This window comes from Bos grunniens, chromosome 26 (genome assembly GCF_055505025.1).
Source record: "Bos grunniens cultivar Pamir isolate PY7600 chromosome 26, Bosgru_T2T1.0, whole genome shotgun sequence".
In the NCBI taxonomy this organism is placed as follows: Eukaryota; Metazoa; Chordata; class Mammalia; order Artiodactyla; family Bovidae; genus Bos; species Bos grunniens.
In genome coordinates, this window is record NC_141190.1 from 33,415,345 (window position 1) to 33,438,905 (window position 23,561).

At 45.9% G+C, this 23,561-nt stretch overlaps 1 protein-coding gene across 50 annotated transcripts in view; it reads left to right on the forward strand.

Annotated features, from left to right (window-relative positions):
• The window catches only part of TCF7L2 (transcription factor 7 like 2), a 202,300-nt gene extending 182,160 nt beyond the window's left edge, over positions 1 to 20,140 (forward strand). For 11 of the 50 annotated variants that reach the window (XM_086377122.1, XM_086377123.1, XM_086377126.1 and 8 more), the window contains 7 exons: positions 3,294 to 3,434; positions 4,453 to 4,612; positions 5,007 to 5,114; positions 10,440 to 10,488; positions 11,081 to 11,131; positions 12,408 to 12,480; positions 17,982 to 20,140. In XM_086377122.1, the coding sequence (XP_086233248.1) occupies positions 3,294 to 3,434; positions 4,453 to 4,612; positions 5,007 to 5,114; positions 10,440 to 10,488; positions 11,081 to 11,131; positions 12,408 to 12,480; positions 17,982 to 18,405 (1,006 nt within the window). In that variant the 3' untranslated portion in view covers positions 18,406 to 20,140. Of the gene's footprint in view, positions 1 to 3,293; positions 3,435 to 4,452; positions 4,613 to 5,006; positions 5,115 to 10,439; positions 10,489 to 11,080; positions 11,132 to 12,407; positions 12,481 to 13,109; positions 13,183 to 17,981 lie in introns of all 50 variants that reach the window. The other 39 variants (XM_086377124.1, XM_086377125.1, XM_086377131.1 and 36 more) reach the window with 11 other exon arrangements.
• The last annotated feature ends 3,421 nt before the right edge of the window (positions 20,141 to 23,561 follow it).

Sequence of the window (23,561 nt, forward strand, 5' to 3'; positions counted from 1 at the left end):
GTAATGGGGCGACAGAAGTGTGGGTCTATTATACTTATGGCAGTTATAGGGAATGTAGGCAGCTTGCCCTGTTCCAGAACACCCTTTGATATTCATTCTCTTCAGCAGCGGGGCCAGGGCTTCTCAGAATTAAGTGATGGGTCATTATACTTTAAACACCATGGAGAAGCCTAGATTGGCAATTAAACAGCTCTTGCTGACACTCACTTGTGCCACCCTGTGACCCCCTTTAGATTGAGATGTTGGAGCTCCGGGCCCTCAGCCTGCTAAATTGGCGCAAGGCTCTTCTCCTGACGAGAGCGGGCTCTGAAATCTGCCGGCTTCAAAGGGAGCGAGATCATGTATAAACCATAATGTGGGTGCACCGTGGCTCACAAAAAATAAGGCAGGAAGAGATGAAATGTTACAAGTGCAAGGGGGGAAATGAGAGAATAATGACAAACCTAATGCAGCTCAAAGCAGGCTTGTTGCACAGGAAAATGCATCCCACTGCTTGTGCATAAAATCAAGGCCGGCAGATGACATCCAGTTAACAGAAACGTGTCAACAGTGAAGGAAAGCGTGAGTGGGGAAGGCAGAAGCCCCTGAGACAGCCAGAAACAAAAATTAGTTGTCCTTAACAAGTTAAGGTTCATCATTATATTCTGGCTTGGAGCCATGAAAGCAGACGGGGGGATATAATGAGCTGCTTAGAATTTTTAGGGTGTTTATTGCATTGCACGAAATAGTTGTCTGCAGAAAGGAATTTCTTACATGAAAGTATGTGTATAGCCCATACACACACACAAACACACGCGAGTCCCTTTCTCGGTCATACATTTCTCAGGTATAGGGATGTGGGTGTAGGTATGTGAACTTGGCAGTATTTGGTCTTCATGGCGACACTAGAAATGTTTCCCCACCCCAGAATGTACTCACATTCTGGTGTCTGACTGTGGTGTTTGGTGTACACACACACACACAGACATAAATGCACACAGAGTATTTTTTCTCTCTCCCCCTTCTCTCTCTCTCTGTCTGTCTGTACACATATTCAGTCAGCAGGAAGGGAACATATGTATTTGAGGAATGTCAAGCCTTTAAAATTCACAGTAAAAGCTGCCACTCCACCCACTGCTTCACCCAAGGGCTTCGAAGAACACATGTTCTTAGCTTACGTTTTCTCAGAGGCCTTCAAACTCTGGGAAGGAACAGGGTGTAACTTGGGAGCCCAAGTACCTCCCAAGCTTTGTTCTTTATTTTTTGTTGGGGGAGAGGGGATGGGGATGGAAGTTACTTTTTTTTTTCTCAGTCTCTCTCTCTCTCAGGGTTTTTCTTTTCTTTTTTTCTTTTTCTTGACACCCTAAAAGAACTTGCATGACTCTTATTTAATCATGCTATTGTTACCAAACTGTGGTAAATTTGTCAAGGCAGCTATGGGAGAAAACCGCATCAGGGTAGAAATTCCAAGTCAAATGTCCACTGTGATTTTGGGCCCTCTTCAAAACTCTGCATTATTTATTGGTAGTTTCTCTGTTGATCTGTGCAGAGTCAGTTAGGACTTTAATTTTTCATCTTTTTTTCTGATGAACATTTGCTGCATTCTTTTGGTAAAATGAAAACTACTTAGATTTCCAGTCCACATAGGAAAAGAACCTTGTAAATAAGTACAGGATCCTTGTGAACTAACTGTCACAATAAAGTCTCATTAGCACCTCCAGTGACCAGCAGAATTGACTTCCTAAAGAGCAGGTGGTCCTTCCCTGGTTTGTACGTGGGGTGGTCATGGTTTGGATTTATGCTGAAAGCAGCAGTTGCTTGATCTGGGTTCCCCCTTCACCTAAACTTGCCTAATCTTGTCAGGGCAGAACCTGAGGGCTGCCCTTTTGTTTTCTTTGGGGGAATCACCCCTTATAATCCCTCATTCCACCTTTCTCTACAGTAATGTACATTCCTTTAAGGAGGGTAGTTCTTCTAACCGAGAACAAATTGTGACTCCAAGTGTATCAGAAAAGACGAGAGCTATAGGTTGCATCCTGAGAAGGCAATGGCACCCCACTCCCGTACTCTTGCCTGGAAAATCCCATGGACGGAGGAGCCTGGTGGGCTGCAGTCCATGGGGTCGCTAAGAGTTGGACATGACTGAGTGATTTCACTTTCACTTTTCACTTTCATGCACTGGAGAAGGAAATGGCAACCCACCCCAGTGTTCTTGCCTGGAGAATCCCAGGGATGGGGGAGTCTGGTGGGCTGCTGTCTACGGGGTCGCACAGAGTCAGACACAACTGAAGCGACTTAGCAGCAGCAGCAGCATGGGTTGCATCCCGTTGTCAGTTTGGAGATGAACCAAGAGCATTTTAAAATAAGCTCTGAATGTTCTGGCTAGTTTGCATGGTTGAGAAATGGCGATTTATGGCTTAAACCATGTCCAAAATAACATGCCTGAAAGTAAACAGTATTAGAGGGAAAACACAGACTATTCTTTTCTTTATTAATAATTCTTATCATCCTTTGTAAGGTCTTCTAATGCATAGGCAGTATTTTAAGTAAAAGTAATTTAGGAACCCTAGAATTTTAGAGTGGGAGAGGATATACAAATCCCAGAATTCAAAGCTTCACTCAGGGGGGTTGTCTGTGTAAAATGCTCTTTTGGGGCCATCTCTGATACAAAGTTATTTAAAACATCTGTGACGTATGTTGGGAACCAGATGGCAGTGATTTGGATTCCCCCCATCTTTCTGCCTCACTCTCTCCCATTACTGTCAAAACGATGGGACCACAGCAGCAAAAGAGAAATAAAAATTTTATTGCGTTCCCATCAACAGAATGAGGCCTAATGAGGCATGCGCGGCGTTGTCAAAAAATGTATGTATACTTCAGCCGCGTTAATATTTTATTTAGCTGTCAATATGCAACAAAAGATTTCATCTTTCATTCTAGTGCTGATTAGGACTTAAGAAATAGTCTTAGATGCCACTAACAGTGTCCTCCCAAACCAGTGGACTTGTGATCTCCAGCAAGTAGTCCAAGCCTACTTTGTCTTCCAAGTATACCGGCTGAACTTGCCTTTTGCTGAAGATGTTAGCAATTGTAATGTCTCATGTCAGTAGCAATAATGAAGGGGAAGATTGGCTTTAATGACATTATGAGAATCATTATGTTTAATTTATCACTAATTAATGCTGACAGGTTTCATATGCCTTGGGTTGCTTTCATGTGAGTGTTACGTGCTGTTTCTTTCTTTTTTTTTTTCTTTTAATTGTGTGTACACATCCCTCCCCATTCATTCATTTTGATTCTGACGATTTACACAGCTTTCTGTCTTCTAGGTTCCCTCCCCATATGGTCCCACCACATCACACTCTACACACGACCGGCATTCCCCACCCGGCCATAGTCACGCCGACCGTCAAACAGGAATCCTCTCAGAGTGAAGTCGGCTCACTCCACAGCGCGTAAGTGTCCTCTTCTTCTCCTTCACCGTGCGTTTAGCCCGTGGTGCCTGGGTGGTGGCCCTACCCGAGGTTGGTCAGACTTCAGTAAGCACCTGCCTTACAGAGAGGGAGGCATGTGCCCACTGTGGGGGAGAACACAGCTCTTTCTTGGAGGGACTGGGATTTGCAAGCACTTCTGCCTGCCAATGGAGGAGACACAGGAGACTCAGGTTCGATCCCTGGGCTGAGAAGGTTCCCTGGAGGAGAAAATGGCAACCCAGTCCAGTATCCTTGCCTGGGAAATCCCATTGACAGGGAAGACTGGTGGGCTACAGTCTTTGGGGTCACAAAGAGTCAGACACGACTGAGCGCACACGCACCTACCGTCCCTGATCCCGCAAGAGACACTGGCTGAGGTGGGAACGGTCACAATGTGCTTTTCCCTCTGGGGAAAATTTTGTGTTTCTAAACCTTGAGAGTCCCTTGGACTGCAAGGAGATCCAACCAATCCATCCTAAAGGAAATTAGTCCTGGGTATTCATTGGAAGGACTGATGTTGAAGCTGAAACTCCAATACATTGGCCACCTGATGCGAAGAGCTGACTCATTTGAAAAGACCCTGATGCTGGGAGGGATTGAGGGCAGGAGGAGAAGGGGACGACAGAGGATGAGATGGCTGGATGGCATCACTGACTCAATGGACATGAGTTTGGGTAAACTTCGGGAGTTGGTGATGGACAGGGAGGCCTAGCGTGCTGCGGTTCATGGAGTCGCGAAGAGTCGGACACAGCTGAGCGACTGAACTGAACTGAAACCTTGAGGAAGTGATGACAAAATCCCCCTCATCCCCCATCCCCAGGATGTTTTTGTTCCATTTCCCAGGATGGAGAAGACCCAGTAGAAGTGTGCTTCTCCTTCTGAATTGCTTAGGGCGTTGAGCAGGCAAGGAGGCGGGCTTTCTGCTGTGGAGGAAGCTGACCTTGGGATTGTTCATCGGGTTGTTCATTGGGTTGCGTCTGTCTGTTTTGTCCCTATCCAGAAAGCATCAGGACTCCAAAAAGGAAGAAGAAAAGAAGAAGCCCCACATAAAGAAACCTCTTAATGCATTCATGTTGTATATGAAGGAAATGAGAGCAAAGGTTGTAGCTGAGTGCACGTTGAAAGAAAGTGCAGCCATCAACCAGATCCTGGGCCGGAGGGTAAGTGGCGTGCCTGCTGGGAGAAGAGGGCCAGAATAGGACATGGTGGGTGGGGTGACATGTCCCTGTCCCCATTGGTTTGGAGCGTCCTTTCCCTTGAGCCATACTTTGACTCCTTCCATGGTCTTTGTGGAGTTGGAAGCAGTAACTCTGCCTTCAAATGATGTTCACAACAGCCACACCCTGGTCTTCTCCACCTGCAGAGAGCAAAGACTCAAACATCATAGACGACAAGTCAGGTTTGGTCTGGGCCCTCCTGTTAGTGCCAGGCCCCTGCAGACCATAGGCATCTTCAGATGACACCGTTTGCGACGGAAGCACTGTCCGTCCCCAGCCACAGTGTGGTTTGTGACGTTTCTGCGTGTCTCTCTGTCTCTCACCCTGTCCCCTCCAGTGGCATGCGCTGTCCCGAGAAGAGCAAGCAAAGTACTATGAGCTGGCCCGGAAGGAGCGACAGCTTCACATGCAGCTGTACCCCGGCTGGTCCGCACGGGATAACTATGTAGGTGGCTCCTTTTTCTCGGGACTAGATGCTGTAGAGATGTGGTGGATGTCCATCTGGACAAAGGAAATGCAACCTGCCAACCTGAATTGGGCTTCAGTACCACTCAGTCTGCCCAGCTGTGACTGTTAGCACCTTACGTCAGCACCAGATTGGAGGATTCTGTCTTAGCCTCCTGCAGGGTTCTATCAACATGGGATAGTTCTTCAAGGAGGAGGAAGGGGGCTGGTGTTCCATCTCAGGGGACCTGTGGGGCCAGGTTAGGGCTGTTCATACCTTCTTGCCCACATCTTTGAAGAGGCATGGCTGTAGAATACACCCAGTGAGGCCTGTGTGTTTCTCAGCAGTGATGCCAGCTGAAAGGAGAGCATTTACTTCTTCACAGCTGTTCTAGCAGGGCCTTCACCCTTAAGAGGGAAAAAAACTGTTGGTTTAGGATGTGGTACAATAGAAGTTGGAAGCCTAGTGCATCTTGAGAGAGGCATGATGGGAATATCTCTGAGTGTAAGTAGGCAGTAGAAGCCATCTTTTGGCAGAATGGATGAAGTGACACAGGGAGGTGTGTGTGTTGGGTGCTGTGTGTGTCCCTCAGCTTTTTGTTGGCTCTGGGATTTGCCTAATCCCCTCTCCTACTTTTTAGAAAACACTGTAGGGGTTGTTGTCTTTACTAATCACAGTGCTTGTAACACTCTGGATTCTTCTCCTCCCATGAACTGGCTGTCTTCTGTCACCTCACCATTCTTTCTTACTCTGGTTTTTCGCCCAGGAACTCAAGTTCTGGGCTCATTCTCCTCTCTAATGGATGAAATGTCTCTTATTTTGCTTCGTACTTCATTACCTGGCATTTAGTTTCATGAAGTGATTTTTACCATCCACTCTTTGGGGGCAAACAGAACCCGTCTTAATGCTGGCAGCAGGCATCTCCTCCTGTTTCTTGTTGATGGTACTGAGCCATGGATGATTCTTCTACCATCCGTGCTCCCTGACCTAGCTCTCCTCTGGCCTTCCCCTGTGGTGGGGAAGCTCTCTGTGTATGTGAGTTGAGATCCATTCAGTTACTGCTGTTTGTGAGCTTACTGTCAACACAGTATTGTGGGGATTGAGTTAAATCAGAGCTCTCTCAGAACTTAACCAGGAAGCACAAGACATCTGCATTGAATGTGTGGGTCCTGGAATAAGACTGTTTTCTGCTTCCACTGCCCTGCTGTTCCAAGTGTCATCACTCTTTAGTCTCACACCTTTACACACACGCGTGTATGTAATGTGGATGGGGAGGACCGAGACACCTGTGTCTTCATCTCCACAGCCACCCGTCTCCTTGTAGGTCCCATGCACTTCACTCAGCAATAGAACAGATTCCTCCTGGGGAGTCGAAACGGGAGTCAGTGCTTGTACTTCCCAATGACACACTGGCTCCTCTCAGAGCCCTCGTCACTCACAGACGGTCAGGCGCAGGCTCTTAGCTGTTTGGGACCTCTCCATTCGACCTCAGCATGTGTGCGGTGGAGGAGCCTTTCTTCTGGAGCTGAAAGGAAGAGGATAAGAAAGCTAACGCTCTCCCACAGGCTTGCTGTTCACCCTCACCTGACCTCGAGGTGGAGACTGCCAGCAGCAGGCAGGCCCTGCAGCTCCCCACACATAGAGCCATCTCATTTCAGGACAGCTGCTCTCCTGGTTTCGGGTCAGAAGTTCTTAGAGTTCATCTCCAGCTTCTCCCTGCTACAGATCCAATTCTTTGAGGAATCTAGAATTGTACCACAGAGAGGAATTCAGCTACTCTCTAGGTGTCCTATCCCCAGTAGACATTTTGGGTCAGACGAGAGCCTTCATGTACAGCTGTGCAGGGCCTGCACTGCACAACCTTAGGGTGTGCCATGCACACTGTGGTCTGTGTGTGTGCTGCCTCCTGGAGTCCTATAGGCTGATATCTCCACAAAGGTATGGGCTGGCTTTGTGAGAGCTTCAGAAGAATACTGCCGTGGTCTTCCTGGACTCAAGACAAGATATTGCCCAAGGCTTCTTAAGAAGTGTTTTCTAGGTTTCAGAAGGTTCTCAAGACACTTGAAATGATTTTAGCTTGGTTTTACATTGGGACAAGGTTTGGTATAATAGGGAAACCCCTGAAAAGACTTGAGATCAAGTCTAGAGGTAATATCTGGATTTGGGGCTATAGGAGCTTTACCACTCATAAGGGGTACTGTCAGATTCCTTTATCAGCGGCTCATTGCACGTGGCTTTGAACACACGTAGCCCTCCATTTGTTCCTTCTTTCATTCTTTCCTTCTTCTCTCATTCACTTCCTCTCTCATCTCAGGAAGTGGTCTAGAACAAGAATTAAACTGTTTAGAGATTGAATTGTGGTGGGAACTATTTAGCTTTTTTTTTTTTTTTTACTGACGACATAGAAGCTTCTATAAATTACTCTGGGTGTTGTTGTCAAGTTCTGAAGGTTCTTCTGGGAAAAGTTTTCTGAACTGATATCCTTATGCCTCTTGCACGATCCTGCTTTTCTAGCCCAGTGGTGATAGAAGCCTTTATACGCTACCTTAGCTGAATAGAATTGAGTAAAACAGTCACATTTGGGGGGTTGGACTTGGTGCACACTCTGGAACACACAAGAAAAGATTTCAGTCAGAGAGTGATGTCTAACCCGTGACATTGTAATAGAAGTTACTTCCTTTCTAGCTCTTCTATACTGAGTCAACGAGATAAATCCCCAGTAATTTGCATATCGTGAGTTTTTCCCTCTCTCACCATCATATTTGAGGCCTTTTCTTCTTTTGTTACATTTAAAGAGATAACAAGGGGGCCGCCTCCCTTGAAAGGCATCTCCCTATTCACTTCATGATGTTGATTCGTTCCTTCATATCCTCTTCCAGTTAAGACACAGTCCCTGCCCTCTAGAAGCATTTAGTCTGAACGGTCATTGCCTCAGTCATGAACATCTCAGTTTTGTATCCCACATGGATGGCTTCCCAGGGGTGAAGGAATTGTCACCTGCCTTCCAGAATATATTTCAGGAGATTGAACATGGGTGAGCCCTATATTGGAGATGACTGGGAAGCCCTTGACTGCATGGATGCCGCACTGCCTGGAACTGAACCATTTCTGTGCCTGGCTGAGGTTTTCTTTCAGGTTCCTAAATAAACTGAAGCTAGCTCCTCCTGCTGTTCCAGGATGGCTGGGTAGCGCTTTGCTCCTGGCGTAGGAGAGGCACAGACATGAAGGTGGGCAGCTGGGGCTCATGAGAAAACACACAAACTCCTTCCTTTGCTTCTTCTTTAAAGTTGTATGCCAAGGAACGGAACATGTTTCTAGTGGAAACAATGAGGGCCCAGAGAGATTTCCCTGATGCCACAGGCCCCCAGATTTGAGAGGCTTTCTCTAGGACTCTTGACCCTCAGCCCTCATGTAGATCTAAGACTCTGAGGCATCCCTGCCTTGGTGTCCCCCTCACAGAGCCAGGTGGGTTTTCAGGTTTTCTGCCTATGGCTTTTCTTTCTTGTTTCTTCTTGAGTTGATGTCAACACACCATGAGAACTTCTGAAAGTCACTCAGTCGTGTCCAGCTGTTTGCGACCCCATGAACTATATATAGTCCATGGAATTCTCCAGGCCAGAATACTGGAGTGAGCAGCCTTTCTCTTCTCCAGGGGATCTTCCCAACCCAGGGATCAAACCCAGGTCTCCCACATTACAGGTAGATTCTTTACCAGCTGAGCCATCAGAGAAGCCCAAGAATACTGGAGTGGGTAGCCTGTCCTTTTTCCAGCAGATCTTTCCAACCCAGGAATTGAAGGGGGGTCTTCTGCATTGCAGACAGATTCTTCACCAGCTGAGCTACTAGGGAAGCGCAAACTAAGCCAACCACCAGGCAAAGGATGTTTGCATATTCTGAAACAAATAGACGTGACATTTTGCTTGTGACATTTCATATAGACCAGGCGGCTAATTCATGTGGATGGGACCAGAGCTATCGGGGTGAGGGAAAACTAGTTTCAGATAAGGAGGGGAGGTGGTTACCTCTGCAGAATTCATCCCCAATCCCATTGCACATTCACATCTGTGGGCAGACCGTCAAGATAGCAGGGAGGGTCAGGTGGGGAATGTGAACGACTCCATGCAATGCTTGACCCGTAATCCATTAAGAGCCTTCCTCAGACGACAAGGCCGTAAATATGAAGGCAGCGTAGTCTAGTGGATAAGGGCTGTGGAACTGAGGTCACCTGGGTTCCCGTCGACAGCATCATCTGATAGCTATGTCATTTCAGGAAACTGCGTGCACCCCTGTATCTCAGCGTCCTTATCTGTAAAATCTGATGGTGATCGTGCTTGTTAAATAGGATTGTGCGAGGATAAATGGGTCACTGGGCATAGCACACTAGAGCCATGTCTGGCACATAGTATGTGCTCAGTAAATGGTAGCTGTCATTACTAGTAGTATAACATGTGTGTTAGTCGCTCAGTCGTGTCCGATTCTCTGCGACCCCATGAACTGTAGCCTGCCAGTCTTCTCTGTCCATGGAATTCTCCAGGCAAGAATACTGGAGTGGATTGCCATTCCCTTCTCCAGAGGAACTTCCCAACCCAGGGATCGAACCCTGGTCTCCTGCATTGCAGGCAGTTTCTTTACTGTTTGAGCTACAGGGAAGTCCATATTACTAGGAGTATTACAGTCATTACATAAGTGGAAAATGGTTAGGACCAAATGTTCTCCTTTATGGATGTCCACTCAGCAGTTTGAAAAGGAGCTCAGATGGTTTCTGGGTTTATTTCGCTTTTTTTTTCCCCTTCTGACTTTAAAATCAAGACCCATGCTACAGTGCTAAGAAAATCCCCTACTAAGTCTTAATTTTTTGATTCCGAGCGAGCAGCTTTTGGCCTTAGTAAGAGATTTGCATCGGGCAAGGGGTTCTCGTGGCCATCTCAAAAATCACTCATTCGTCCCTTGGCTCTTGGGCCACTTCCAATCCTGTCTCTCCACACCTCTCTGAATCTTTCCCCATCCAGGCCTCATTCCCCCTTTTATGGATGCTCTGGATCAGGTTCGAGGGTGGACACAGATGTACAGGAAAAGAAGTCTTCCCCTCTGCCCCACTGATACCAGCTCTTCCGCTAGGCATGCGTTCCTCTAGCTGGAGCACAGTCGAAGGGCACCTGGACTAAAGGGAACTGGGGTTTTTTGGAAAACACTCAGGAGTGGGTGTGGCTGGAGATGGCAGGTGGTGTCCCTCCTCCTGCCACCGCCTCTCCAGGTGAGCCCAGACGTTGTCGTCCTCCCGTCTGTTTCCTGAAGTAATGCCCTGTGTTTCATCTGTTTATCTAGGGGAAAAAGAAGAAGAGGAAAAGGGACAAGCAGCCCGGGGAGACCAATGGTAAGTTAGAATAAGCAGGATAGAGGAAGGGAGCTGTACTCTGAGGACCACTCTTTTATGTCAGGCTTCTATCTGGGGGAGGCAGGAGAAATTCAAGGCCAGGACGTTGTGGGGCGGGGGGAACCCATCTTAGCCAGCCTTTTTGTTTATGCATTTTAATTAATTGCTTCATGACTGCCCTTTTAAAGCTAGTAACATTCATTGTTGCATGAAAAGCACATTGTAAGTCTAGTGGAATGTGTTTTTAAATAACTGCAGAGCCTGTAAGCGGAGAGCGGTAGGCATGCCTAGACGGGGATTTATACAGTCTGCTTATTTTGTATGTGTCTGAGTAAGGATGAGGAGGGGGCTAGGGGAGCAGAGGGGGTGTGTGCGAGTGTTTGATGTTAACTGGGCTGTTCCTGAATGTTCTGATGCATGCCTTTACAGTGGTCTATTGCACCCGATTTAAATTAAGGAGGTTTGTCATTCTCTAGAAGAAATTAGAAATACTGCATAGGCAATCTCAGAGGGCCCTTCGAGAAGGCCAGGCTTTTACAAACAACGACAAAAACATTGTGAAGGCTTTGTATAATTTGTTCTTTTTTTTCAGAACACAGCGAATGTTTCCTAAATCCTTGCCTTTCACTTCCTCCGATTACAGGTGCTAATGTCATTTTGAGTCATTAAAATAGTTGATAAACTGTTTTTTAATTTTTCTTGCCATTATAGTTTTATTAACATGAAAACACGTATGACCTTTGAACATTCTTTAAAATGACCATCTACATGATTTTGTATGTTTCAGTAGATTTTTTTTTTTGCTTTTGTTGTTTTTTTTTTTTGAATTTAATTTAACTTCTGCTTTGTTTATTTATTTTTCCCGTAACAGTTGTTTAAGCCATGATGACAGTGATTTAGAGTTGAACTAACTGTGCAAATTGAATATGCAGTATTTCTTTCAAAGAGACTGGTTTAAAAAAAAAAACAACCAACAACAACAAAATGGAAGGAATTCAGTAATAAACCTCCTTAATCTAATGGCATTTTTTCATCGCTCCCACTAAGTTTTCTCACGCAAGCATGCATCCGCAGTATGATTATTTTTTTCCTTTGCTTTTTTTTTTTATTTTCGTTTTTTTTCTTCTTTCACTTTTCTGCTCATAACTTGCAAATCCACTAGCATTTCACTGATTGTACCTGCTTAAATGCCGCTGTGAGCTTCTAACTAACTCCTAACAGCTCATTCACACAGCCTATTGACCTTTATCTGTTCCTCTCTTAATATTAATGAAAATAGATTTAAAGAAAAGATGAACATTCCAAAAGCTGCAATATCCCAGTACCACAACCCCTTTTCTTTCTTTCTTTCTGTTTCGTTTTGTTTTGTTCTGGTTTTATTTGTAGTTTTTTGTTTTTTGTTTTTTTCCTTTTTAAACTGTTGTACTCTGAGAAGAAAAGAGCATGTGACAAACTTAATTCCCTCCTTTGCTTTATTTTCTTCTTTAAGAAAAACAAATTGAGAGGAAAAAAAAAAAGAAAAAGCAGAACCAAAAGAAGAAAAACATTATTTAAAAGCTAGTTCTTGAGGAGCTAACATCCCTTTATCAGTTCAAACGAATCGGAGAGACAGTCCTCAAAGAAGGGATACTGCAGCTTTATTTGCAACAGCTAATTTCACGAGTTGAATAAGAATGTGATTTTTTTTTACCTTTTTTGTTTTTTAATTAAAGAAAGTTAAAAATCAAAAGTCAATATTTTGTAATTAGTAACCAGGTCATTGATTTATTCCCTTTTTTATTTTTATTTTTTTCTTATTTGTATCTTTCTCTTCCCCCCTTCCCTCTCTCTCCCTCCCTCTCTCTCTCTTTTCTCTTCTCTCCCTCTCCCTCTCTCCCACGTCCTTCTCCTCTGCTCGCTTCTCTCTTGAACTCATTCAGACCTGAGCGCTCCTAAGAAATGCCGAGCGCGCTTTGGCCTTGATCAACAGAATAACTGGTGCGGCCCTTGCAGGTGTGTATAGATTTCCCAGATTCGCTGTGCTGGTTTGCAGCTGGTCTATTCGGTCCTTTCCCCCTCCTCCGGCCTGTTGCTTTGTGGCTCTGTGTGTGGATCTTAGGAGACAGGAGGGCGCGGGACACTGCTCTGTGAGGGACATGCTTGTCCTCCTCGCTGCTGCTAGCCACAATGCCACTGTAAAACAGCATCATTTGTGCCTCCTCGGGTCAGCGACAGCAAACCCCAGCGCGCCCCCTCCCAGGGAATGTCGCCTGCCAGCCCCCTCTTCCCGACCGCCCGGGACGGGGGCTCGGTGACATCCATCGTGAGCCTGGCCTAGGTAGAAACAAACGACGTCACCTTCTCCCCCTCCTCTTCTCTCTCTGTTTTTGTTTTTTTATTTTTTCCTGGTTGTTTTTTGGTTTCTGGTTGTTGTTTTTTCTTTTTGTGTTTTATCATTTTATTTTATTATTTTTTCTTTTGGCGCTTAGAAGTCCTTTCCCTTCATGTCCTTGGTGAGGGAAGACAGGCATAGAGAGCCAAGGTGATAGTGAAGACGAGTCAGCTGTAGCCGAGATTTTACATCCAACTGAGCACGACCCACCATTGTGTTGTGTTTTTTTGTGTTTACCTTATGCTAACAGATGCAAATACTCCAAAGAAGTGTCGGGCACTGTTCGGGCTTGACCGACAGACTTTATGGTGCAAACCATGCAGGTATATCCCCTACTGCAAGGCCTTTGGGAAAAATCAAAGCATTCTGTCCTTCTGGTACCTTAGTGCGTCAATGTATTTTGACCTCATTCCCATCTACTTCCCCGCTGGCATCAATGACTAATGATCCTCATTCTTCAAAATTTCCTTGCTAATTTTATGCTGTGTCCTCTACTTTTCTCTTTCTCTCTTTCCCCTGCTCTTATAAATAACATATCCCTGGTGGTAGGACCTAGACCACAGACCTCACAGACCAGGACGGGCACTTACCCTTTTGCTCTGAAAGCCGGCATCCTGGATCTGGCCTGGCCCTGTCAGTGCTTCTGTGGCATGTCTGCAGGACAGAGGGAGACCCACCGTGTCCCGAGGTTTGAAGGAGCTCAGATTGGCAGTGATAGCATTCCCGTGTACTTGGAGTCTAGACACTTGGAGAAGGGCTCTGGGGGAAGGCTTCTTTTAGTTTTGTTTTGTGTTTTTGTTTATTTTCTGTTTTAAAACTACATCTCTGGACAGAGGAGCTTGGTTAGCTGACATTGTTTTACAGTGCTGAAAAGAAGCGTGGCATTCAACGGCATGCACCAGCTACAGGGCCACAAGCAGAGGTCACGCACTGCAGCGCCGCTGGCCTGCACGATGGAGAAAAAGAAATATGTATATGTATCTATACATATATTTAGAGAGACAGAGCTCTGGTTCCAAAGGGAATCAGCAGAGTCCAAATTAAACGCCTGTGTTCCACCTGCAGGTTCCATCCAACCTGTAATTTCAGGGAAGGTATAGGTACTTCCTTCTTGGTGGAGGGATACCAGCTAGTTCCTGTCTCATTTCCTTTCCTTTAATGACCACCTTTGGTTAAATTTGTTGTTTCTTTGTTCTGATACAAGCAGTCTTTGAATTTGGAATATTATGATGGTAGGTATCTCAACACCCAAACACGCCCCCTGTCTGTAGTGCCTCCCCTGTCACGTGTCCCCTTCCTCCATGCCCTTGCCGTGTGTTCCATGTTTAGACGCTAGCTCCCATGTCCATTCCATCACATGCATGCCCACCAGTCTCCTGCGCCTCTCTCCCCCTCCCCGAACGCCTTACGAGAGAAGCACCTCGTGTTGACCAGACGTTGAGGGGAGCTGGGGCCCAAGAGCCTTTCTTGAGAGAGACCTCCCTCCACAGGCAACCCTCTGCCCATTGAGTGAGGACGGGGGGCCTTGGGTGCTCATCCAGCAGGAGAGGGAACCCCCACCCGTTCTGTGAGACAACAGTGTCCCTGGAGGTGACAAATAGTTTTGCCACTCAGTCCTGGGATCTTGTCTGTGCAACAGAAAAGAGTTTTCATGGTGCAGCTGGTGGAGGGTGTCAGAGCTTTCCCTAGGGCTGGCCTAGAAGATGGAACCTCTGATGACCCTTCATAGGCAGTGAATTTGTATCAGACCTTTATTTGTGCTGAGTAGAAAGACGACTAGCTGCTGAATCACCACTCTGCCATGGCGAGAGGTTAGCTTATCCCAGGGCACGCTCCTACGTGGGTGCTCCTCACGCTCTGTAGAAAGGTGCGGCTGACACCGTTGTGTGCCCCTCGCAATGTGGTTTGTGGCCTGGTTTGTGTATTTTATTTGTAGGGCGTGAGTGGTGGTGTATGAATCCCTCTTACTGCTTTGGAAGCAGTTAACTGCGAGTTAGACCTGGCACTTTGGGGGGCTGAAAGTTATCATGTCCAACATTTACTAACTAGATTGTCCCTTCTCAGACCTAGCTCCAACCTCATTTAAACCCTGAGTGTGGAATCCTCCTCAGAAACAAGAGTTTTCGTGACGTTTTTAACAAAGCAAAACAAAACAAACGACCCCAAGGCTTCGGAGCTGCTTCATAAACATGGTTTTCTACAGTGCAGCCCGTGTGCAGCGTGGCTGCTCAGGCGCTGAGCCGCCCCGCCCCAGCGCCATCTTTCCTCTTTTCTGCCTCAGCACCCTTAGACCTTCCCCGGGGCCATTTTTCCTTCATTGGGGTGCTTGTTTCCCACTCTAAAAGCTTTAGCAATACAGTATCTGCTCCTTTAAGGGTGTGATTCCAAAATAGGATCAGGAAGAACTCTTACTTTCCTTTCAGAATGAATCCATAAGAAGCTAAAAACCGATTTTTCAGGGGCCACACCTTGATGAGAGGTGGAGCCTAGGTGGAGGAGGATAAGAGAATGGGTCTTGTCCCTTTTTTCCTCCACTTTTTCTCTTGACTTTGCTAGGATCTCTGGCTTGATGCTAAATTAGTAATACAAGATGTGTTTTTAAAAAATAATAAAAGGATTTGCAAAACAAGGCATTTTCTGGCCTGTCCGAAATGTGTGGGTTCCAACTGCCATCTGCTCTGCCACCTCTTAGAAGGAGCGGTCACCGTGTCATTCATAGTCACGTGTCTTGTGTTCAAATGCCCCCCACTAATCCCCAGGACATGGAAACTTCAAACCATGAGGAGGGCAGAACGGGGGAGGGGAGCACCAGAAATGTTCCCAGCTAATCAGGGCTCCTCGCTCCCTGCACAGGGTTTCTAATTTTACTTGACATTTGAGGACATTTTAACAAGATTCTGTTTTGAGCCCACCAAGTTGCTTTTCCCATCTTTTCACTCTGCCCTAATATAGCATGGAACGCTGCTGGATGTCATTCCCTTGTTTCCTGTTATTTTTTTCCCCCTGTTCTTTCTTTGTCCCTTTTCTCTTTCCCCTCTCTCTCATTTGTCCCTGTTGCTTTCTCACTTTTGCTTATGCCCCTCCCTTTCTTCTCCCATTTTTAAAATGCATGGACATCTTAGTTTTTTGAGCATGTTTTGATCTGCAGGCTAAGGTGGTTTAAAACTCTTAAGAGGCTTAATTACTTTATCTTGGGTTTCTGGGATGGGAACAGAACCCACAGTCCATTTCAGTCTATCCTGGAGGAGGAAAAGGAACCTTGGCAACTGGAAGGTGAAGGCAGACTGTCCTCACTTTCCTTCTGACCCAGAGCAGGGATGGAGAGGCCCTGAAGCCACTGGCCCAATGGGTCTCGGCCTCTGGGAGGCAGGAAGGACTGAGCATGTGCCCTTTCGCCCCCCGCCTCCCCTCCCTCCTGCCATCTTGCTGAGTCCACACCCCACGCACTGAGGGGCATCATCAGGCAGCTCTGGGGCACAAACCCAAGGAGGGACTCAGTGCACTCACTTCCTTTCAAAGGTCACTGACATCTGACAGTGGTGGCCTTCAACTGGGCAGCATCTTGGTTGCTTTCCCATGACCGGAAGCCAGCCGGTACTCACACACTTGTTTTTAGACAGTGTTATCGGCCGCGGTTCGGACTGTATTCTTAGGTCAGCACATCCCCTGTATCTGCATTATTTTTAATAGCATGAGTGGGGTTGATTGCCAGGATCACCTGTCCTACCACATACGATCCCATCAAACTGGGATGAATACTAGGGGGAAGCTGTGAGGTCACACACTCAGTGTCTTGAACTGACTTCGCCCACCTCAGGTGGATAAGCACAAGAGGCTCTGAAATTATCAATCCTATTTCTTATGTAAACAGGAAATGGAGAGGGGAGACTCTGGTTTTGGCGCAGGGCAAAATTAGTCTTTCTGGTTTAAACACTACTCCTGATAACCCCCCCACCCCCACCCCCGATTCAAGAAAGTCCATGCTGCGACTCCCTGGCACGTCTTCTTGGTTGTCACTTCCTTGTGACGGGCTGAACCCTTACTCATTGGCCCTGGCATACGGACCAGGGCGAGTTGCCCCTCCATCCCCATTCTCACCATCTCTCCTTCTAGCCTTCTCACTATGGGGTGGGGGAGGGGAAGACCCCAAATCTTAAAAAAAAAAAAAAAAATGTTTGAATCATAATTTAATCCACAACCTGCAGGCCATACAACCAGTTATTCTTGTTCCTTTGGATCATTTTCTGTTTTTCTTATTCTTCCCCCTCCCCCACCTTTGTTTATCCTCTTCTACCTGTTTTTTGGTGGTTTTATTTTTTTTGTTATTTTTGTTTTGTTTTTTAGTTTATTTGGTTTTCTTTTCGTTTCCCTCTCCCCCCCGTCCACGCCCCCCTTCACAACTGATTCTGACCTCTCTTGATTTGGTGTGGTTCTTAACAGACAAGCCCAAAAAGTTCTCTGGGCGCCAGCAGCCTCTGGTGGTGGTGGTGGTGGTGGTGGTTGGTGGTGGTGATGGTGGAGGTGGTGGGATAAAACCTTTTCAGCCTCTTGCTCGCGCTGCCTTTAAGCTCTGTGGGCTCAACAGTCAGCATTTTGAGTTTCAGATGGATATGAGGCGCCTGGGGAGGGAGCTCTGTCTGTCTCTTTTACACACATGTACACACACACACACCCATTGAGGGGTGGGGGCAGTAGTGGTGGAAATGGAGGGGAATGGTTACCACGGGAAATGAAGGGATGTCTAAGCCAAAAAAGAAACGAACAAGCTCTTGAGCGCCTCTCAGCGTGGACGCAGCCGCTGTCTGTCACGGCCCACAGGTGGCGCCCTTGAGCCTGCTCGCTTGTATTTGGTCAGTGGGAAGGCGGGTGTTTAGCGGGGCAGGGGAAGCAGGTAGGTAGGGAGCTGTGCGGTCTGACACTTCATTTGCCAGAGCGGGCATATAGCTCAGTGAGCCGGGCACCCCAGCGTGGCGTTAAACGTCCCCTGGCCGCTGGGCGATGTCTCCCCGGGGGCATCGTTAGGTGGCGGTCCTCTTGGCTCTGAGCAGTAGATAACTCTCTCCCTTGGCATCTTTGCCCTTTATTCACAGATAACTCTCTCCCCTCCCTCCCCTGTTTCTAGGAGAAAAAAAAAGTGCGTTCGCTACATACAAGGTGAAGGCAGCTGCCTCAGTCCACCCTCTTCAGATGGAAGCTTACTAGACTCGCCTCCTTCCTCCCCCAACCTGCTAGGCTCCCCCCCCCAGGACGCCAAGTCACAGACTGAGCAGACCCAGCCTCTCTCGCTGTCCCTGAAGCCCGACCCCCTGGCCCACCTGTCCATGATGCCTCCGCCGCCCGCCCTCCTGCTTGCCGAGGCCGCCCACGGCAAGGCCCCCGCCCTCTGTGCCAACGGGGCCCTGGACCTGCCTCCCGCCGCTCTGCAGCCGCCTGCCATCCCCCCCGCATCTCTGGCACAGCCGTCGACATCTTCCTTACATTCCCACGGCGCTCTGGCCGGGACCCAGCCCCAGCCACTGTCCCTCGTCACCAAGTCTTTAGAATAGCTTTACCCTCCTCAGCCCCGGGTGCTTTGTGGAGTGTTTTCCTCTTGCTTTTTCTTTATTTTCGGTTCCGCCCCGCCCCGCCCCCACCCTCCTGCCCGGGTTTCGTGTTGTCCTCTTCCGTTTGTGCCACGTGGCTACATTAGTTAATGTTTATCGAGTTCATTGGTCAATATTTGACCCATTCTTATTTCAATTTCTCCTTTTAAATATGTAGATGAGAGAAGAACCTCATGATTCTACCAAAATTTTTATCAACAGCTGTTTAAAGTCTTTGTAGCGTTTAAAATATATATATATATACATAACTGTTATGTAGTTCGAATAGCTTAGTTTTAAAAGACTGATTAAAAAACAAAAAGAAAAAAAAAGCAATTTTGAAGCAGCCCTCCAAAAGGAGTTGGTTCTGTATTATTTGTATTAAATACGAGCTTGCGAACCAATCATTTTACATCTGGTTTTTAAACCATAAGGGCACAAGGAATGCAGTGCCATTTACTTTTTTTTTTTTTTTTTCTGTGTGAAACAACTTTTATTGTGATGTTACTTGTTATTGTTTAAATGTACAGAAACAAAGGGTTAAAATGTGTTAATATACCTTGTTCCATGGTGTTGTTCTTTTGGGGGGAGGGGGTTGCTATTCAACAATTAATGGAATCACATTGCTGTTGGACCAGTAGTATTTATTGCTTTAGAGATTGCTCGTCGAACCTGTACGTTGTCCCTTTTAAAATATGTTTTCCTTTTTCTTGAAACTGTATAAAGTTTTTTTCCCCTTAGCATAAGCATCTTATATATAACAACTCATTTGTACAAGGTTTTTAAGTTTATATATAAAATGTGTATATATATATTTTTTGTTTCCCTTTTGGACTTTTTTTTTTTTTTTTTGCCGTATGAAACCCAGATACCGCCAAATGGACATTAATAGTTGCATTAAAGGATCAGTAGCATTAACGAAAGTTGCTTTAAAAGCCATTATGTAAAACAAGACTTGAACATTAGTGAGGGAATCTTAGAACGCTGTACCAGCAGCAGTGGGAATTGTCCCGTTTCCCCTGTGAACTCACAGGCGAGCACCCTGCACCCTGAGGACATGGACTGACCGTGTGCAAAACTTTTTATGTGCCAAAATTCTCAGTGACTTTAGCTTTCTCCCTCTTTTTGATGCTGTAATTTTCGTTCATCATGTTTTGCTGTGATGTTACATAGGTAGATTTGTATGTAGTTTTAATGTCACCTATAACAAGATGTGTTTGGTAGCAGATTGTCCAGAAAGCATTTTAAATGAAGAGGTATAAACCCTTAAGGGCCAAAAATTCTGTATATTAGATTACTCTTAAAGGAAAAACCAGCTGCCGCTTTTATGTACCTGTATGACATACAAGTAGGTAGCACACTTTAAAAATAAAAAAAAAACCTAGGCATGTTGATGTTACAAAATGCTGTATAAAGCTAAAACCTGTTCATTCAGTGCCATTGTAGTTGACATGAAGCGATTGTAAAACTGTCTCCGGTTTTTCTCTGGTTTATTAAAATGCTAACTATAACATTTTTTTGTGAATACTTTGAATGTTTCCTAACAATTGTGATGTTACTGTTCCGTTTTATGCTCTTATTCCAATTTCATTTTTAATGGTTTGGAAGCCATTTTTGTAATGAATAAATGTTCATGCTGTACAGTATCTGTAGCATGCCATTCTGGATTAATAAAAGCAACTTAGTATGTGCAGATAAAGGCTGGTCACTTGTTTCTATAATTTGGGTTTTATCTCTGGGGAAACTAGATCTGCCTTCAGCAAGAGAAATGTGTTCCCAAGGTGGAACTTGAGACCCTGTGGTTGGTGTGGGTGATGGGTGGTGATGTGGATACCAGAAAGGGTCCCTGAACTCTCTTTATTTTCCCGTCTCATTCTTAATGCCTGTTTGGCATAGTTTGTGTACCTGGTTAGTTCATTTCTGAAAGCAAAAGTCACTCTTAGGGCTATACGACTGTCACTCTGATACATCTGAGTTGGCCCTCTGAGTATCAAGCAGAAATGATTTAATTCTTATTAATGAAACTTAGTTCACCAGGAGGGAATTTAAGAAAGCACATCATTACCATTTAAGGATCATTGATGTGAAAGTGTCCTTATTTCTTTGTAAGAATCACATGCAGGGAGGAGGGTTCAGGATGGGGAACACATGTATACCTGTGGCGGATTCATGTTGATATATGGCAAAACCAATACAATATTGTAAAGTTAAAAAATAAAAAAGAATCACATGCAAGGAGAGATGCCAGCGTGAGCGATTGTTAAGCAAAAAGGCTTTTAGAAAACGGATCAAGGTACTTCTGTTACAAGTTTGCAGGGAGGACTCTTGCTATCCCTGAGACTCAAGTTCAGGACTCCACCCTGGCCAGCATGCAAGTTCACCGCCATCACCAACAAGGGCCACAGTAAAGATCTTCCCAAGGTTTCCACTGCGTTCATTCCTCATGCTGGCTGGGATCAATGGTTGGATAGATGGGTGCATATGTAGCTCCACTTGTCTGGATAACCTCGCCTTCAAAGGACGTGATTTCACTGGACACAGAAGCAGTCTGTGTCACCGCCCTGTTACTTCCAATTACACAGTATCGTCATCAAGGACTTTAAAGCTCCTTGGAAGCTCTGCTTTGCTCAAGTTGGTTTTTGTTCTGTAAAATCTTGGTATTTTTGTCTTCAGTTGTTTTGCATATCCAGGAAAAAGTGATTCTGGTTGTCCTTCCCTATTTTATTTTGCACACTGGGGCCAGGGTAACCTTTGAAAACATTTGTGTTATTTGACAGTATCTGTTTTTTTGTGGCAGTGTGCCAAGCCACTGATGAGCATTTTCTCATTTCTTCCTAACACTACCGCTTGAGGTAGATTTTATCCTCTACTTCCACCCTCTGCTTTATTTTCTAAAACTGGGTTTAGGAACTCAAGAGTGTGTGTCTTGTTCAAGACCACACAGCCTATAGGGTGGTGGAGCTAGGATTTAAGTTTAGCCCTGACTCCAAACCCATGCTCTTAATACTAAGATATATTTCCTTGCATAATGAAGATGGTCCTTCTCCCAAACAGAGTGATGGGATTGGAGACTTCCTTGTTTGCCCCATCCCTTCCTTCCCAGCACATACTCCATTTCCCGTAAATGTATTTTTGCTCTTCTGCTTTCAAAGATGTGGTTGCTCTCTGCCTGGAAGGTCTGCTCTGCTCCTGCAGCCTCGCTGCTCCTCATCCTTCAGTTCCCCTCGTAGATGATGCTGATGATGTCTCTCTTCTGTGTGACCTTTCAGCTTCCTGTTTTTCTCTCCCATTAATGCTCTCACCCACCATCGTGCCCACTGGACATGGCTGAGTTAGGCCAGTAATAGCACCACTGAGTTTCATGGACATTTTGGGCTGGATAACTCTCTGTGGTAGGGGACTGTCCTATGCCTTGTAGGGTGTTCGCACCCATGGCCTCTACCCAGTAGATGTCAGAAGCACCCCACTCCCCGGCAGTCATGACAATCAGAACTGTCCTCCGACATTGCCAAATGCCTCCTCGGGATCAAAAATCACACCCAGTTGAGACCCATTGCTCTAGAGAGTCCCTCAGGAGGACAGGAGCTTTGCTGCTCACTGCTCTATACTAGGGTTCTGGTTGAGCACCTGGCACATAGATGGTGTTCCATTCATGTTTGTTGGGGGAAAGAATAAATGAAGTTGGCCAACTCCACACCTGTATTGCAGGAAGCAAGAAAATGGAAGCTTTCCATAATGCTTCCAAATGTGTTCCTAGAACTTTCAAGTTCTCAGTTACTTCCTTAATCCTTTCAGCTTTGCTTGAATATAACTCATTGCCCTTGTTATAAAGGCTGAAAAATGCCAGGTGGAGGTAGGGGTTGATCCTCCATCATCAGCCCAGCCTGGGTACAGATCTCTTCCTAAAATTCAAACTACAGATCACCCAGCTACGTGCTTCCTGACCTATAACACTTGAGCTTTGAGGATCTTCTCTCTACCCCAATGTAGAAGTTCCTTTCCCTCCAAGCTTGTCAAATGCCCAGCCAAGTCCTTGCCCTTCATCTCTTCCCTTGACATCAGTTTGGTTTCTTCCTACCTATGGAGTTTACTTGCAAATTGAACATCTTCCCATTTCATCCATGGGAAGAATCTGTGGCTTTTTGTTACTAAGGGACCCTAAGACAACATCTAGGAGCCCGTGACTCAGTCACTGAGCCATAGGCTTCCTGACCTCTACTGGGACCTGGCCAAGGAAGTTTGTGTAGTTGTTGTTCAGTCGCCAAGTCATGTCCAACTCTTTGCAATCCCACGGACTGCGGCATACCAGGCCTCCCTGTACCTCACCTCTCTCGGAGTTTGCCCAAGTTCATGTCCATTGAATCAGTGATGCCATCCAACCATCTCATCCTCTGTTGCCCTCTTCTTCTGCCCTTGATCTTTCCCAGCATCAGGGTCTTTTCCAATGAGTTGGCTCTTTGCATCAGATGGCCAAAGTATTGGAGCTTCAGCTTCAGCATTAGTCCTTCCAGTGAGTATTCAGGGTTGATTTCCTTTAGGATTGACAGGTTTGATCTCCTTGCTTTCCAAGGGACTCTCAAGAGTCTTCTCCTGCACCGCAGTTTGAAAGCATCAATTCTTTGGCACTCTGCCTTCTTTATGGTTCACTTCACATCCGTACATGACAACTGGGAAAACTATAGTCTTGACTATATGGACATCTGTTGGCAAAGTGATGTTTTTGCTTTTTAATACAATGTTTAGTTTTGTTTTAGGTTTCCTGCCAAGAAGCAGTGGTCCTCTAGTTTCATGGCTGCAGTCATCATCCACAGTGATTTTAGAGTCCAGGAAGAGGAAATGTGTCACGGCTTCCACCTTTTCCCCATCTATTTGCCATGGAATGATGGGACTGGATGCCATGATCTTAGTTTTTTAAATGTTGAGTTTCAAGCCAGATTTTTCACTCTCTTCTTTCACTGCTTTCAAGAGGCTCTTTTGTTCCTCTTTGCTTTCTGCCTTTAGAGTGGTATCATCTTCATGTCTGAGGCTGTTGGTCTTTCTCCCCATAGTGGTAGTGTGTATTAGTCACCCGTGGCTGCTTTAACAAATGAACACACACTTGGTGGCCTAGCTCTCACAGC